Source organism: Symsagittifera roscoffensis, chromosome 5 (genome assembly GCF_963678635.1).
Source record: "Symsagittifera roscoffensis chromosome 5, txSymRosc1.1, whole genome shotgun sequence".
NCBI classification, from domain to species: domain Eukaryota; kingdom Metazoa; phylum Xenacoelomorpha; order Acoela; family Convolutidae; genus Symsagittifera; species Symsagittifera roscoffensis.
Genome location: NC_087066.1, coordinates 5,416,102 through 5,433,027, shown reverse-complemented (window position 1 = coordinate 5,433,027; position 16,926 = coordinate 5,416,102). Strand labels below are relative to the sequence as shown.

General features: G+C 35.2%; 1 protein-coding gene across 2 annotated transcripts in view; it reads right to left on the bottom strand.

Moving 5' to 3' along the window:
- Positions 1 to 6,582: 6,582 nt before the first annotated feature.
- The window catches only part of LOC134845995 (ras-related protein Rab-43-like), a 67,767-nt gene continuing 57,423 nt past the window's right edge, over positions 6,583 to 16,926 (bottom strand). Inside the window, exons 1-6 of one of the 2 annotated variants that reach the window (XM_063863146.1) lie at positions 15,248 to 16,200; positions 13,241 to 13,307; positions 9,573 to 9,694; positions 8,830 to 9,013; positions 7,559 to 7,696; positions 6,583 to 7,002 (exon numbers count right to left, since the gene is read on the bottom strand). In XM_063863146.1, the coding sequence (XP_063719216.1) occupies positions 6,842 to 7,002; positions 7,559 to 7,696; positions 8,830 to 9,013; positions 9,573 to 9,694; positions 13,241 to 13,307; positions 15,248 to 15,274 (699 nt within the window). In that variant the 5' untranslated portion in view covers positions 15,275 to 16,200 and the 3' untranslated portion in view covers positions 6,583 to 6,841. Of the gene's footprint in view, positions 7,003 to 7,558; positions 7,697 to 8,829; positions 9,014 to 9,572; positions 9,695 to 13,240; positions 13,311 to 15,247; positions 16,201 to 16,926 lie in introns of those variants that run through there. The other variant, XM_063863147.1, reaches the window with a different exon arrangement.

The following is a 16,926-nucleotide window of genomic DNA, read 5'->3' as shown; positions in this document are numbered from 1 at the left end:
TAGGAAGTCTGGCAGAGAACTTTTCAAACCTTATAAGGGCAAAATCATGCGGATCACTGAATCCACATATATTTCTGATAAAGGAAAACTTATTAGAAGGAATCACTTGGCAGTACGTCTTAAATCAACCCAACTAAGTTTTTCAGGAAAACAACTAACTCCTGTGAAGAAAGGGCAGAAACGCCCAATCGTGCCATCTTCAACTTCATCATCGGAAGACAATAGGCCTCTCAAACAATCGGGTTCCAGACAACGTATTTCAGCGAAAATAGTGTACGTGCCTGCTCATTCGAAATTCCCATCTATGCCAGTTTCACATACCCCACCCCGCAACCAAATGGTGGCGTCGAAGTTAAGGGAAGATGCAACTTCGGAGGCTCCGGGTATACAGAACATTCCTTATCCACAGCATTCTACTCCGGTGGTAGACTTAACAGTATCTTCTTCCACGTCGGGTAATCAAGGAACAGAGGCTCCTATTAGCATCAAACCAAAGTCTATTAGCATCAAACCAAAGTCTACAGTTATTGTCTCCTCCTCTAAGTCTGGTAATTTAGGAACGGAAATTCCTGTCAGCATCAAGACAAAGTCGCCAACTCCAATAAAGACCCCAGCATGCTCAGATCTTATTCCCATTTCTTCAGACGAGGAATCGTCAATCCCGAAGTCACAAGTAGGAACTTCATCAAAATTGGTAGCATCGGGCTCTAACACCCAAGATAGTCACGTCATACTTTCGAAACAGGATGGGAATATGTCTTCATCGTCAAATTCGTCACGGTCTTCATCTCGACGGAAAAAGCAGACTACATTTTACGAGAGTCCTATTAGACATTCAGTTAATGTCATTCAGTCCCAGTCAACAACTACTCCTCCGTCAACACCTGCCTCTCCGGACAAGAAAGACCGTTTTGTCGTGTCTGGTTCAGATCGATCAAACCAAGTAGGGCAGTCTAGGGCAGATATACCCGAGGATTCCGCAGTCTTTTAGGAAATTTATTCGCTTCCCCAAAAAGAGTACTTCCGACTATCCTTCGCGTCGGTCAGATAAATAAAACTTTTGCATTTATCGAATTCAGCATTTGGTCCAGAACTTATACAAACTCGTCGGTCAGATAAATAAAACTTTTGCATTTATCGAATTCAGCATTTGGTCCAGAACTTATACAAACTATTGTACCTTGTTCTTGCTACAAACTTTAAACTTCATATCAAATTTCTCTATATATGATAGTCAATTTCCATGAATCTCTTTGTCTACCTGATGTTCTTCACGATTTTCATATGTAAGAGCGCATTTAGTAATTTTGTACTTTTATAGTAAAGAAATTCAAACACGGTTTGAATTCTTTTTCCCGAGAGGGGGAAATGTGGTGCGTCGTCGCTTAGATTTAAACATGACGTCAACAGTGTGCTAGCTATTCGTGCTAAATTCCATTATCTGTCAAGGTCGTGACCGACCTGCCAATCCACTCTAGTCTTAACATCATGCGCTCTCTATTCATTCTCTACAACTTATGAAAGATTTAAGTTGTATTTATTTCATTGTCATGACATAATTTAAATACTAAACTATCTATATTATTTATATGATTATAACATAACAAGGAGAATTGATTCTTGTTTTACAACTGTCTTTCGACGTTTCACAAAGGACAAGGAAAAAACGCGAGCAATCGACTAGAGAATCTGTAAAATTACTTCAATCTTCAAGTATTTATACAAGAAAAATTAAGTAAAAACACGTGCGGATTTCAGTTTTCTTGTTGTTACACTTGAATGAAAACACATTCAAATTCAAGTGTTTAAATAGAAAATTCAAGTAGCTCTTGTCGTCCTTCTTCACGAGATTTCGTCAAGTAAAAACGCGCGATTTTCCAAGTGAAAACAAGAGGACATTTATAAGTGTGTATTGCTAATCGGCCATTTCATGGTGCAGCAAGGACTTAACACCTCAATATGACTTTTCAACAAACCTGAATATATTTAGGAATAACGGTTCTAGTCGCTAAAATGAATGAGCGACATCCGGGAAATCATATTTTGGATGTGAATATAGGTCTTGGTAGATCCCTTAAATGTATATCATTGTCTTGCATCATACACATCGAAAATAATTTTCTACGTGATTGAGAATATCTTACGGATATGGCGTACAGACAGCTTGTCAAAGAAATCAGAAACTCAATTGACTGTAAGTAAATTGTGTAATTTAGGTTTAAAAATCACACTAGTTCAAAATTTATCGTCTGTTCGATGACGCTTGTTTTCTATTGGCCATGTTTATGAGAGAATGATTGAAAATTTGATTAATAGTTCTGATTCTTGTGTATAGAACTTAAAAATTAATTTCAATCATGACGTTAATAATGATTGAGCCTAATTCAAAAAAAAAGAAAATCAGTTTTACTGTGTATTTCGCTATTATCAAAATGACTGGAACACACATTAGATATTGCAAACATCATGAATATAGCTGCTCATGGGTATTTGAACGAAGGAAAGTGCATAACATTCTGATGCCTAATTGTGCATCTTTTGATTTCTTGAAAACTATTTAAAATTGTTTTGAAAATCTGTTTGTTTTATCATTAGTAAATTTGTTTAACTAATCTAGCCTAAAAAGGTTGATGAAATTTTGCCAATCTTTAGGCAAAAAAGTACAGACTGTTAAAATAATTGTTGTGATTAAGCAAAATTGAATTTTTGTTATGGTTCAATAAATCTGTATCATAGTTTTCGAGATTGGTAAAATTCTCGTTCATTTAGTCTCAGTGTAACCATGTCAAATGTTTCAAATTTTATGTCTTTCGGCAAAAAGTAAATTTTATGTCTTTCGGCAAGAATAGGATTTTAGAAAAGATACAAGGAACGCAAGTAAACAGAAAACTACTGATGTTTTTTGAAAAAATCTGAACGTTCGAATTTCAAAGAAAAAATTATATGGCTTTGACGATCTTTGAATTTCAAAGCATCTAATGATTTTTTAAAAATAACATGAACCCAACTTGTCGCACAGAGGCGAAGCTGCGCTTCGCAAACACAAGCGAAGAAAATGTAAAGAAAAAGATCTCTGAACAGGCAAAACAAAATGAAATCAGGAAAAATGAGAAGATGAAAAATACATCTGGGGAGCACTATTTGCTGAGATGACGAGTCAAACGTTCTCACAACTGCTCCACAGCCACTACTAAATTTACTTACACTAGCCGCGAATAAAGCAGCTGCAGTTTTTCATCAAATTGTCAATGCTATGTATCAAAATTTCAACCAAAACAAACTATTTCAACGTTCCGGAGTTGAATGTCCCACCTGTTGATTAGGAGAGGAGTATCACCACCTCGCATTTGCGCCAAGGTCGCGCTTGGAGGTAAACTAGTGCCCTAGCTTATGCTGGATGTACCTAATTTAATATTTTAATCTTTGTATGTACTGATACCGAAATGCGTAAAACCCTAGTGATTTCCCTCTTAAGTAGGGGACTAGTCGTTTATTTAAAGGAGAAAACTACTATTCGCTCTTTCAACTGAATATTTTTGGTGTTCGAAATAAGTGAAAGAAAATTCCAAGAAACGATCAAACATTGGAAAATTTGACTTTTCCTAAATGCGTTTACTTTTCTCTAAAAAAAAGCATGGGAATAGCATCTTTTGCAGGGAAGATTTTCACACCCTAATTTTAGATTGAACCCCTAATAACAGATTTAGCTATTAATTTTCGAGAAAAAAGTTCAAAATTTGTACAGAAAAAAACGGTTAAAATGGATTTTGGCGATAACCTTATCGGCTTTTCTGAAAACATAGAGTGAAACACATGAACCGGGGAAACCTAAGCACCATGTTAGTTTGATTGAAGTGGCATCCTCAGATTCAGCGGGTTAGTATTAAGAAAAAAGATTAAGTTTTCGAAAACATTTTCTAAAGCCATATTTTTTCAAAAGACAGCGCATAGCCGCCTACACAGGGAAAGTTCGCAGAAGATTTTTCTTTTAGTTCAAGCCTTAATCTCCGGTTTGGCATGGAGGTTTTTGAGAAAAGTTACAAAATTCTAAAAAAAAACAACAACAAAAATGTCAAAAAATGGGCTTGTTTGAGGCCATAACTTTTTCTCTCGAATTTAGGGAATAGACGACTAAGAAGGGTTATCCTCATAATTGACTGAATACAACTGCACTTTCCACTTTAAAAAATGAAACAAAATTAGCAAACTCATAAATGGGATACATAATCAAGAGTAATTAAATTCAAAATGTCAAACTCTTTTTTCTTAAAGTGATTGTAATTTCATAAAGAAACCTTAAGCAAAAATATTATGATGAGAAGCCACATTTGCAACTGATGGTAGTAACTTGACATCAACCCTCCGAAGGGTCGACAACTTCAAAATTTGAAGCAGTTATTTCAAAATTAACGCTTTTTAGAAATTTTGAAAAAAGATTTTTAAAAATGTCATATCTAAGCACGCAAAAGGCATTGAGCAGTCACAACTGGAGTCCAGGCAAAAATCCAGAGAGTACCTCGAGAGCACCTCGCCATAGTGTTGAGCATTTTGAACTTGGAAAATATTTCATAAACCAAAGTTTAAAAAAATTCAAAAGCATAAAAAACGGCATACATCAAAAACTAAGATGACTTGAGCAATCAAACTTGGAGGTAAGATCTGCAATCTCTGAGTCTGAGAGTACACAGAGAACACCCCACTGTAGAGTTGAGAATTTCGAAAAGTTTTATTTTTTAATCAAGTAATTTTTGTATTTTGTTGATTAGAAAAAACGTCTTATCCAAAAGCATTTGAGCAGTCACCGTTGGAGGCGAGATTTAAAATCTCAACAGCACCTGACTAAAGGGTTGGCAATTTAAAATTGTGTGGAATTTTTTTCATCTAAATTTTCAGAAAAAAAATCATAAAATATCACATATCGGAACAAAAAAAAATTGAGCAGTCATAAGAAAGCAAAACAAGAGGCGCCTGAAATTACCCCAAGAGCACTTCGCACAAAAAAATTAAGTTTTTATATTTTTTTTTGAAAAAACGTTTGAAAAAACCTAAAAAAACGTCATATCTCGGGAACTTACTCAAAATGAGCACTCATATTTTGAGGCAAGACTTGGAGCCTCTGAAAATACCCTGAAAACACCCAGGTACAGGGTTGAGAATATCAACTTTTGTCAAGTTTAAGCAAATTTCGAAAAGTTTTTTGAAAAAAAAAACTAAAAAAGTCAATCTCGAAAACTAAAACGATTTGAGCAGTCACATTTGGAGACTAAATCTGCACAGCCTGAAAAAATGCTGACAGCATGTCACATCAAAGAATTGAGAAGTTTTATAAACAAGTCCGTTAAAAAGTGTTGAAAAAAATTTTACAAACAAGTCCTTCAAAAATTGTTGAAAAAAATCAATGAAAGGAAACGCGATATCTCGCAAACTAAAAAAACTTGTGCAGTCACATTTTGAGACAAAATTTGCAAACCTTGAGATTACCTTGACCCCAACTACAAGATTGAAATATTCAATTTTCGTGGAATTTACCATCTCGTATTAAGAAATCTTTCGAAAAAAATCGCAAGAATCTTCTTACCTCGTAAACTAAACAGATTTCGGCATCCATATTTAGAGACCGAATTTGCAACCTCTCGGACAGCCTGCCCCTTTCGGGCTGCTAAATTCAAACTTGACAAAAAAATTCAAGTAGGCAAAACAAAAAAAAATCGCTATCGTTGCAATATACGATATAGTTTAAACGTGCAAAAAAACAATACGTTGAGAAAGCTTAAAGAGGGTGAGATAGTGACGCCCGAATTTTAATATATAATAATAGATAAGATCCTTGTAGTTTTCCTGAAAAAAAAGAGTAAAAAATCATTACGACCTATATTGTAGTCTGAACTAAGTTCATCGACTCTTAAAATCTCAGTACCCTCTTTAATCAGACCATTATCAATATCGGATAGGATTGTTTGGACCTATAGCAATTTACATGAGATCTCGGTTTTTTAGACTTCCACGCTAATGAAGAAATAACATACTGTATTTCAGAGGAGAATCAGTTGAGACTTAGAGAAGCGGATTACGATTGAAATTTTTGAGTCAACAATAGTCTCGACTAAGAGTTGGCTGTACAAGGAACAAATCCAAACAAATAACGTTTCAAATAGACAGAAATCTAAAACCAAAAAGCAAGAACTTTCAGAAAAATTTGTCAAGTAAACAAGAGAAAAAACCGGCTTAAATTGTGAACGCGTGATCCGCATTTGAAAAACGTGATTATTCTCGAACTTAGATAAAACTTTAATGTTATAGAATCTCGACTGATTTTTATACAGTTTAAAAAATAACTTCCACACTGAAAATTAACTAATTTATACATACTAACCAATCTATCAAATTGAATAAATTATCGGGTCAGATCATCCGTAAGGTGTTATCATCATTTCAAATCATCGATCATTACTAACTCTCAAAAATCTTAAGATTAAATAGCACATTAAAAACGAAGTGAGTCAATCTGAATGAATTATATTTTCAACTTCCGATCTCACTTTTAATTTAATTCATGGTCAGATTTGTTATAATAAGAACATCTTACAACTGACGAGACCCTTCTAATAAACTAAATGGTGCAAGGTAAATAAGACGAAAAGACATTAAGACGACATGACATTAAGACGACAATTGAGAGTTGCGACAAGTAAATTGAACTGTTCGAACTTGAGCGAATTATATTTATCAGAAATATAATTGGAGAATTTGCGTGTAGCGTCGTCTTTAAGTCCCACTAAAAGCGGTTGTCGCCTTAACAGCTGTCGTCTTAATTGGAGGACAGCAAACTGAATGTATGGTATCATGAGCAGGCTGAACAGAATGAGGAGGAGCCCGAAGTGTTGACTGGTCTTGAGGGGTCTATCTTGTTGCTGCCACCAATCCTCCCCCCGTCAGTGGCGTCTCCTGCAGTTCCATTCTGTGCATTCAGTTGCACTGTTTCCTTCAGTTGTTTCGCTATACCTGTTAATCACAAGCTACTAACTTCACTTCTATTTTGAACTCACATTTAAATATTAATAAGAACTGTCGTTTATTTGGTGGCTTTAACTGCGAATCTCAAGCGAATATATCAAAAGCTAAGATGACTGTCTAACAATAGTCTGTTTTGTATTATTTCTCCACATTCCAGACCGACGTGGCTTGTTGAGCGAAACCCTTCGTTGTTACACAAGAAACACTCAGACTAAGGCTCGTCCTCAGAATAGAGGGATCGATTAACTTATATCAAAAAATTTGAATTAAACGCTGCCTAAAAGATAACTCTTTTTATTTTATTCTCAAATGCAAATATGAACAAAAAATCTCTCCCCCCCCCCAAAAAAAAAATCTTTATTTGGTTATTTTTAACCGCAAGTTTGAAACCGGAGAAAAACTTTTTCCATGCTTTAATTAGCATTAGCTCAAAAATAGCATTAGTTGAAAAATCACTCCCCTCGAATTTTTCCAAAAGGACGACCAATTAGCTTTGTTTACTTGATTTGATATGAAAGGCAGGAAATAATTAGGCCCTTTGTACCCATGAATAGTTGGTGTATATTGGTGCCATCTTTTGCACTTGTTTCGAGGAATTGGCTGAATTGGAATGCCCTGTGGTAGTCTTCAGCCTCAGTCGAGGACACTTCTTTCTGCTGCTCTCCACTGTCGCACTTGTTGCCTACAAAAAAAAACAACCGCTTCTAACTTATTAATACCATTGATCACAAGGGTTATGACAAACATGCGAGGGCTCTTTTCTTTCCCCCCACCTCGTACAAGCTTCGTTGTTTTTGTAACGAGTGATTTACGATTCAAGGTTAAGTATGTAGACTAAATATGTTTGCCATGACCTAATTAGCCCGCATGTCAATTTTCATAAAAATCGGACAATGTTATCAAATATTTAACTGCAAAAATTCGCAGGTGAGGGAGCCCATACGAGATGTTTATCTCTTTACTAAAAACCTCAAATGTGCATCTTACCTAAAAATTTCACTCAATGGTTTTTTTCTGCTTCTGTACAGGGTAACGTTGCCTCAAACAACGAGTACTAATTTTCTTCGTTTGGTTTTTTCACACTGAGACTCAGGTGAAAATGGTCCGGCGCGGCTAATGAGACGGCAATATTAGGAGACAAGATTTATTAGCTTTCTGGAGATGTACAGAAATTTACTCTCATTGGTATACCAGAAGTTTTACTTGATAATGAATTAGTCGGAAGGGAACCTATGTCGTCTTCATTCTCTTCAGAAGAAGATTGATACGTTCCGATGGACTTTTTAGCCAATATTTGTTGTTTTCTCCTCCCACCAATTGCTGGTTTGATCAACGGTTTGCTTGATTACCTCTTCTGGAATTGATTTCAGCCAAATACTAGTTCTGGTCTGTCTATAAGGGTGACTAGTCGGCCTATCTCGAGGCCTGAAATCTAATTCTCAAACATTCATTAGATCTTCTGCTCGTGGTTCGAAGTTAAGACAACATTATCCAGACCAGAAAAATTGCCAAAAAATTCATACGGCAGGAGTTCTCTGCAAAGAAGCGAGCAACTCGTATCTTGTCCTTCTCCTAGTCGATAAAAAATTTTCATCAAACTTACAAAAAAAGAAAGCATCAAATATGTAAGATTGAAAAAGAAAAACAGGTTAACACAGAAAAAGATACTTTCATCAAGCAGAACGTATCTAAAAATCGCTTAAGGTAAAAATTTGAATTTGTGCTTTATTCGAAGATTTAGAGTGACCATAACTCCAATTGACAGGAGATTGCAGTTAAAAGCGAAACTAACAGCTGACAAAAAATCTGACTCACCTATGAGTACTCGGAGTACATTGTCGCCCGAGTACCTGTCCACATCTTCCAGCCACTGTTGCAGAGATAGAAAGGTGTCTCTTCTGGTGACGTCATACACCACTATGACACAATTGGCACACCGGTAGTAGCTCTGGGTGATGGTTCGAAACCGCTCCTGCCCAGCTGTGTCCCAGATCTGCAGCTGAACACAAACACACACTTGACAAAATATAGTCAATGACAAATTGTTGGTGACATCGTTAACATGAAAGTGGCACTTTTCTTGCCTTATAATTGTACTTACACACCCCTCCCCCCACGCAGTTCAACACACTTTGAAATTCGAGTTAATTACAAATCGAATCACGGCTCGAAGGGCATCAGCAGGGCATATTACTCACACGCTTGCAATACCAGCATTTTTGAGGGGAAAGTTTACAAGCGAGGGCGAAGTCCTTACATCCAAAGTTCGAGACCAGATATGACCACTTTTGTTCATGAAGTATATTTTCTCGCTTGTTTTACGAAAAGAGCGACATGTTATAACGAGACAGTTTTAAATAGCTTCGAGATAGCTAAGCTGGCACCTTTTTCTGTATGCTGATCTTCAACGCACAAAACGTTTATCATCCAGCTCAACTATCTGGGAGCTATGGAAAACAGAATTTTTACTTGATAATGAATTAACCGAAAGGAAACATATATCATGCAAAATCATCCAAACCAAAAAAAGCGAGATAAATATTTGGACCGATATCTACCTTGACTTTTTTGTCGTCTATGGCCACAGTCTTCATGGTGAAGTCCACTCCTATCGTGGACGCATATCTCTCAATGAAGGTGTTGCTCTTGAACTGCTGCACCACACACGTCTTTCCCACGCCTAAGATGATTCATAGTTAATGTGGAACTTTTGACAAATCGGTGATCGGTCAAAAGAACAGCAGTTTTTGGGTTGATTAGAGTTTTTAAAACGATTTTTAACTGCAGCAAACATTGAAATAGTGATTTCCGACGTCATAATGATTAACTTCAGTTTAATTAAATTCGCGAAGGTTCGTTAATTAAACAGGATATTGCCAACAATTTGGCATTAAATACACAGACGCAAAGCGGAGCTTCACATCACTAAAAAAGTAAAAAGAATTCGAACAAACCACAACTAAAAAGCTTCAAAATGTTGTCTGTAATGATAATCTACTTAAGGAAAACGCGTCCAGAAACAAATTCGAAGGCGTTTAACGAAAATTCAAAAACGAATCTCGAGTGAAAAAATGCCATGAAAAACTTTGAACTATAAATTCTATTCTGAGATTTTTAACGTTTTGTGCGATCCGAGAAAAGCATACAAACTACGGTTCCCTCGAACGACCAAAAATTAGGTTAGCTAGCCGATAAAAAATAAGCCGAAATCATTTAGGCCAAAAATTCGAAAAAAAGGCCAAAACAGCAAAAAAAAAATTAAAAGAAAACATACGAAGTCAAGGTTAGTAGAATTACAAATTACAGGAGTATTGATAGTTTTTATTTTGTCAATTATTTTAGTCGACAAACAACTGAGGTTTTGGGTTAAGTCCACTTTTGAAATTACTCATTTTATCCCGCATCATTTAAACAACTTCAAAAAAGATCGTTGTTTCTCTATTAAAATAATTGAATAATTGACAGGAGTAAAAAATTATTGATAAATTGGAATGTTCCCAAGGACTTAATTTTTCAAAAAATTAAATAGTCGCCGCTTCTGCAGGAAAATCTCGTAGCCGGTTATTTTGATAGAACTTTTCAGTTTATATTTGTGGGTAGTTTTTAAAAAGTCAAAAAGTTTCCAAAAAACCGTCAACAAATCAAATAATTGAATTTTCCGAGAATAATAGCTTTTTGTGTATAAAGACTTGAGCGCAGCCACCTATGCAGTAGAGACTCACGCAGCCTGTTATTTCGATTGAACGAAAGAACTCAGATTTGAGAGAAGAGTTTTCAAGAAAACTCAAAGTTTCAAAAAGCAGTCGAAAAACCAAAATTTTGACGTTTCCGAGCCATAACTTTTTTTTAAAAAACAATTGGGCTTAAGCAAAAGAAATTCGCTTTGGACGTTCAGATGGTAACAACTTTGTGTTTGAAACCATTTGGACGAAGTCCTTTATGAAAAAGAGCTTCCCACACACTGTTCTTTGAAATGAACCCAAAATCTCAGATTTGGAAGAAAAGCTTTCGAAAAAAAAAACGGTAAGAAATCAGAAATTTCCTTTTCGCGAGGGAGATAAATTTTGATTTTTTAAAACTGGGAATATACTTTAACGTAGCAGAGCTTTCAAACCACCCGTTATCTCTATTGAACCCATAATCTCAGATTTGGGAGGGAAGTGTTTAAAAAATGAAAAAAAAAAATACATATTAGATAAATATTCCCCATAGACTACAAGGCTGCAGACAGTGTTGTAGAGTAACGAGACTGAGGGATTATCCGGTCACACAGGGAAGTAGGCTTTCTTTCAACTGACACCCCTTTTTTGAAACTCACCAGAATAACTTTTGAGATAAACTAAAATTTTTGCAAAAACGAAAACATTTTCCAGAGAGCCTCAAAAACAATAATAGACAAAACCGGAATCCCATACTTTTCCATAATACCTGTTTTCATCAAACAGGAATTCTAGACAACATACCAAGCAAGACATTTGAATAACAATTTAGCGGCGGGAAAAAAAACGAAGCAGAAACAAAGCCGGCAATCTGTGAACAGACACCATGTGAGCCGAGGCAAAAAAATTTTATACAAATTTTGGAAAGTTTCATGTCCTCCTGAAACTGCAATGAACATCATTTGCAAATAAGTTGATACTTCCTTACATCACCAGAAAGTGCCTTGATGCGGCACCTAACCAGACAAAACTTGAGCAGACAATTCAATTTTTACCCAAAATGTTTAATTATATACATACTGAAAAAATAAGGTCCTACCGGGACTCAAGCCCCATAACCTTGAGTTCAAAAGCAACCACGTTACCTCCAGGCCGAGTGGGAAGTAACCTGGAAGTTTATAAGGTTCAATAGTAACGCAAGTTCATTTTTTTGTAAGAAAAGTTGTTTTAGGGGGAAAAGGCTAGTTTCCGATTACAAGACACCTACTCTCGAAAATTAACTTTTCTTTCAAAACCACAAGTCTTTGTATTTTGTTGTGATTTTTTTCGACTATAACTATAAATTTGAATCTATAGCTGACTGACTTCACATTAACCGACAGCGAATTCAAACTGAACCCGAAATTTTAAAACTGCAAGCCGACACTACACGCAATTCTCCAAATTGTATTTCCGAGAATCAGGGATGCTCAAAAAGTAAGGGATACTCGAAAATCAGAAAAGTATCGAGTATGAAGAACCGAATATCAATCTGTTTCCAATTTCACAGACTCTAATTCAATTATTGTTTTCTATTTCCTTAACTTACATTTCATCTCCTTGGTTCTTCCCACGAGAAAAAGATGACCGGAAAATAAGACAACAGCCGTTAAGACAACTACCGTTTTTGGTGGGACTGTAAGACGACGCTACACGCAATTCTCCAAATGGTATTTCTGAGAAATTTAAACCGCATGAATTCGAGCTGCTCATTTTACATGTAATAACGCTTTTTTGCCATCTAAATGTCTTGTCGTCTTAATGGCCTGTCGTCTTAATTACCTTCTACCCGAGAAAACAAATCAAGCATTGAAATTGAAAATTTTCAATCAAAACATGATCGTATTTTTTCAAGAATACTGATAGAGAAAACGACAAAGCGTGAAGAAAATATTCGTTCAATTCATCGGTTGGAAACTGAAAGTTAGAATTTCTCTGCCTCGTGACTGCGACGTGACAAACAAGAAGGAACAAAATGTAAATGTTTTTTTGTTGACTTTATTACGTTTTTCGCTTTGAAAAAAAAAACTTAAAAAAGAGCAAAATATAGAATTTTAACTTAACTTGCCCTAAAAAACAAAAACGATTTTCCAGACACATAGAGGGGAGTTTGCGATGAACATCCTGTCAAATTCTAAGATTCCCGGATAACATCCTGGTATTCGAAGCAAGAACTTCGTGAATGTCAGAAAATACAGATGGAAAATGCGCGATAGTGTTTCTATAGGCATTTATAAGACAAAATCGAAGAATTTTGATTTACTGTTTTAAATTTTTTTGGCCGCCAAAAAACAAAAAAAAACGTACTTTTTATGACAAAAATGTACTTTCTTCCCCTCCGTGATGATAACTTAACCAAACACAATTTATGAAATAATAACTGAATGATCATTATAATTAAAATAAATTGTTTCGAATCTAATCTAATGGTATTTTATGAAAGAAAAACAAGCAAAGTTATTGGCTGACAATAGATTGAGCACGCTATTAGACTTGAAGTCTGTTTTCAGATGTAATGAGTCTCCTACCTGTGTCTCCTATGAGGACAACTTTGAACAGGTAGTCATACTCCTCATCATTGTCATCCATGTCCATCTAAAACACACATCTTCCTACATCACATATCCACAATTCAATTCAACTCCCTACATTTTACCCGCAACGTGAACCATTAAAAACTATTAAGTGATCTCGCTATGTCAAAAACATGAAGGAATTAACTTCTATTAAGGTTTTGTTGATGATTTCTGACGACTTACAAAAACAGAAAAGACAATAAATTAAGCAACCAGGTGGGGAGATAATTTCAGGTCAGCTGGTCTCGTCACTGTAATACTTATGAAGTTCAAAATATAGTTAAATTGTTTTATATAAAAAACGTGATTTATTATGAGCTTTAGTAAACTCATTCTTCTTCCCATAAAAACAGTAGGAATTTTCTGTCTCTTTTATAATTTCTGAAGTCGCAGTATCAAAATGCAAGCTGCTGTAGATTCCATCAACGCTCAGGCGAGGTTTATATCAGGTGCTTTTAAAAGCTCACAGTTGCAGAGATGCAGAAAAACTCACATAATGCAATAGTACTTGAGTGTATCGCACATCCGGTGCTTCAAACAGATTAGTGAACATGAAAGAGGCTTATAAATAAAACGTATAAAGAAAACAGCGAAATGAATGCAACCAAAAAACAGACGCGCGAATCCAACAACGCTTTTGATTACATAATTTGCACGATGAAAACAATTTTGACGTGAAGGTTTTTAAAACTAAAATGGTCAAATCTCCGCAGTTACTGGGTTTCAGATATTCGTAAACAAAAATACACTTAAATGGCCGACATCATACAACTGCACTTTCCATATTTAAAAAAATTGAACCAATTCCAATTGCAAAATCATCAAATTCATAAATAGGATTCAAAATCCAGCGTAATTGTTTTAAAATACGAAACCTCCAAACGTTGTGAAATTTTTCAAATGTAAAATTTCTAAAAATTATATCAATGTAGAATCTCGGAACAAGAAAAAATACTTGAGCAGTCATATTTGGATGCAAGCATTCTAAAGCCTGACAGCATTTCACACTTTAGAGTTGGGAAATTCAACTTTTGTTAAGTTTGCAAATGAGTTAGTTGAAAATTTTTGCAGAATCCTATAAACTGTCATAGCTCAAAAATTTAAAATAATTAGGTAGTCAAACTTTGAGGCAAAATTTGCAACCGCAGAGAGTACCCTGACAGCACTCAATTACAGGTTTGACAAGCTCAACTTTTGTCAAGTTTTGATATATAATTTCTTGAAATTTTTTCTATCATAAAAACGTCATATCTCCGAAACTTGAAAAAATTGAGCAGTCATAATTAAATGCACCGTCTGCAACGCCTGAACGTACCCTGACAGCATGTGATTTCATGGAAATAAGAACTTCATTTTTTGTCAAATTTAGTCCTTTGAAAATGTTTGAGAAAATTCATATAAAAAAGTCATATCTCGCAAACTAAATGGATTTGAGCCGTCAAATTTTGGGGCAAGATTTGCGATCCCTGCCTACAGGGTTGCGAGCTTCAATTTCAGAGTACTTTTTTTTTTAATTTGAGTTTTACGAAAACTTTCTAAAAAATCACAAGAAACTTAGTTGCCCTCGGTATTTCATATATCGGTACAAGTGTGATAGAAGAGTCCCGGTAAAAACCATGTGTGAGAGAGGGGTCCAAAATTTCTTTAATATTAGGTAAATACCGCAACGAACTAACTCAAAATGGGCCGGTCGGTCGTTTTCAACCTTTTTTTCAAACGTAATTAATCTGCCTCATTCGAGAAATTTTATTCGATACTTAAATTGAAATCATCAAAGCACGAAAGTGAACAATTTCACCTCACTCTATTTACATTAGGGGCCCATTTAGTTTCTTGGAAGCTTCGAGTGTTTGGGAAACCATGTTTCAAAACAAAAATCTGATTCTTCAGCAAACATGATTTTTTCTCAAAGAGGAAAGAATAGGAAGCGGGCCCCGAAAGAAAGAAGAAAAAACTAACCCCTGGGCTCGATGTGTCCAGCTTCATGGCAACCTAATACAATTAATCTGATAAGCAGTTCAAACAAATTTCACTGAAGGCTACTATCCGAAAAGATAACAAGGGTTCCTGGTTTATTTAATAACTCAGACTAGCGATAAGCGATCGTTCCAAAAAAATTTCTAAGAAACTAAATTGAAATGTTCATAATTATTTTTATTTCAGCTTTGCTTTACAGTTCTATCGGCATAGTAAAATGGCAGCAAGACTTCAAATGGCTGTTTTTGAATTAAGAAACAAACAATTGAATTAAGTAACATCTGACATTTAAATCAATTCCAAAGCATTAAATTGACAACAATTCACAAGTTGAACTAGTTCCAAGTTCAAATAAATTGACGAAAACTCATAATTAGAAATAAAAATGACTACAATGTGATGTTGTAATTATATTCGGTAAGTTGCCTCGTCATTAAAACTGACGACAATGAAATTCAAAAAAGAGCCTATTCGCGGTCAAATGCAAAAAAAGACCTAGGCGAAGTAACCTGTTTTAACTTCAAACAAGAATAAAATTACCAAGTTGATCAGCTGTGTGAAATTACATCACTACTAGTTGGGTTTTAGTAATTAAAAATGGAGAAGAGAGTGAAAAATACAAATGAAGAAAGAGGGAAACGCCAAGTATACGCTGTTGCCTGAAGTGACGGCTATTCTCAAAACAGAAAGCCAGAATGGCAGAAAACGTTCTACAACCACTCCAAACCTTAAAAATCTTTAGCTCAGTCTGAATTTTCATGAGTTGAAAATAGATAGTTGGGTTTAGAAAATATTTTTGCTTGCGCAGAAAAAGAAAAACCCTGAAGTTTCGGAACAGAAACAATGTAATTGATAATTTCTGTGAACTTTCATTAAAAATTGTTTCCCTTCGAGGGACCCAACTAATATTTTTAAATTATTTCGCACTTTTTCATACTTAAAAAATAACTTTAACTAAAAAATCATTATCAAACTGGATGTGGTTCCTAGGCAAGGCAAGAAAAGCGGTTCTCTGTAAACTCCAGAAAAGCTCGTATATTGGTATTTTCCCTTGAGAACAAATGGTCTGAATGAATAATTTCTGCTATTCGTTCCTTCTGCCACGAGCAACTCCATCCATTTCAGTTACTTTTCAAACTAATCAGCCTATACCTTCAGTGGTAATACATGCAGTTTTGTCGTGCTATTTTGGTCAGAGATTTTATGGCAGTAGAAAGGGGAAAACTGCCTCCTTATAACAGTTCCTCGCAGTTCAAAGGCATGAACAAGTAGAAATAGCCGCGTGGCGAATCGAGAGAAAAATCGATCGAAAAAGGTTATGTCTATTTCATCAGTAAAATTACACAAACTTAGCTTTTAACTGATATTATGATGTATCTTTGACGCAACTCGTTTTCCCATCAATCTTATCTTCTTTAAAAATGCTAAATTATTTAAAAATAGAGTAATCACTAGCTAGCATCACTAAATCGAGTTCATTTTGACTTAAATTCCCGTTGAATCGCGTCTACTTTTTGTCTGATGCTGACCATGTATACTAAACATGTTTTTACTCATCCCAACTCAAAAACAAGTATTTCAAATTGACAGACGTTGAAAAGACAAAATCGTCCATTTTAATTGATGCCGCCTGTTAAACAAACAAAAATTCACCAAACGAG